This window comes from Trichinella spiralis (assembly GCF_000181795.1).
Source record: "Trichinella spiralis strain ISS 195 chromosome Unknown Scfld672, whole genome shotgun sequence".
Classification (NCBI taxonomy): domain Eukaryota; kingdom Metazoa; phylum Nematoda; class Enoplea; order Trichinellida; family Trichinellidae; genus Trichinella; species Trichinella spiralis.
The window spans coordinates 1-952 of record NW_003527611.1 but is presented as its reverse complement, the minus strand read 5'-3'; the positions used below and the strand labels follow the sequence as shown (position 1 = coordinate 952).

Genomic DNA, 952 nt, shown 5'->3' with positions numbered 1-952 from the left:
TACGATAGTTGTACAAGAGGACGCGTTGGTTGCGAGAAGTCGGCTTTAGAATACGTGGTTTGCAGTACTGGTTGCAGTATTGCCGTATTCCGAAGAGTCGAATTGGGAAGTGTGGACGAACCGAGTCGAAGTGCAAGGAAGGACGATCGAGCGAGAGACTCGTGGGTACCTTATTGAAGGGCATTCGACTTACCGTTAGGAACAACGGTAGTAGCTCGGGTATTCGTACACTTCGAGCGTGCAGTCGCAACGTACAGAGTTAGCGGAGCTAGGGAACCGGAAGACGTCCGCGAAGGAGATCGCCATCGACGAGAGTTTTTGGACCCCGATCGCTGCCCACGCCGTGGAAGATACACCAAATCCACTCTTTATTATACAGTCCACTTACTTATTGGCCGGACGAACGAACGTCTGGTCTATTCATACCTGAACGTCAGATTACTGTCGCTAGTCTGACTCTAACATACGCCATTTTATTAAATTTATTATGTAATTTTTCATTAAATTTGTATAGAGAGCGATTTATAGATGAAAGAATTTTTCAATATATTTAGTAGCAAGAATTACAAGTAAATTAACTTTTCTTTTTTTTTAAAGTTACGAAGAAATGACATTTCAAAAACGTTAGTACTGACGTTGTATTACAGAAAAACGATTTCCTGAGAATTATAAACTGTATTTATTAACAGATAAATTGTCTTACTATACAAAAACTTATCTTACAAGAACTTGAGTATACAAAAAGGTTACTGTCAGTGATTGATCACTTCGCGTTTTTTTGGGAGTTGTTTATTTTGTCTGGTGTATGCAGTTTGTCGCGTGCGTTTGTTTTGAATTACATTAGAGCAGTGTTGTTTAGGACGGTATTGTCATTTTTTAGTTGATCTCGTCAACTGCTATGGACGATAAAAGTATCACTCGTATCACGTAGACGATTTTTTTTATTTTTTTT

General features: G+C 39.2%; 1 protein-coding gene across 1 annotated transcript; it reads left to right on the top strand.

Annotated features, from left to right (window-relative positions):
• Window positions 1-17: 17 nt before the first annotated feature.
• On the top strand, window positions 18-931 carry Tsp_16011 (conserved hypothetical protein; the record flags this gene model as incomplete). Its single annotated transcript, XM_003370492.1, is given in 3 exon segments — window positions 18-161; window positions 180-432; window positions 881-931. Coding segments are annotated over 3 exon segments (448 nt in total), but the record flags the coding sequence as incomplete, so codon positions are not given.
• Between the last annotated feature and the right edge of the window lie 21 nt (window positions 932-952).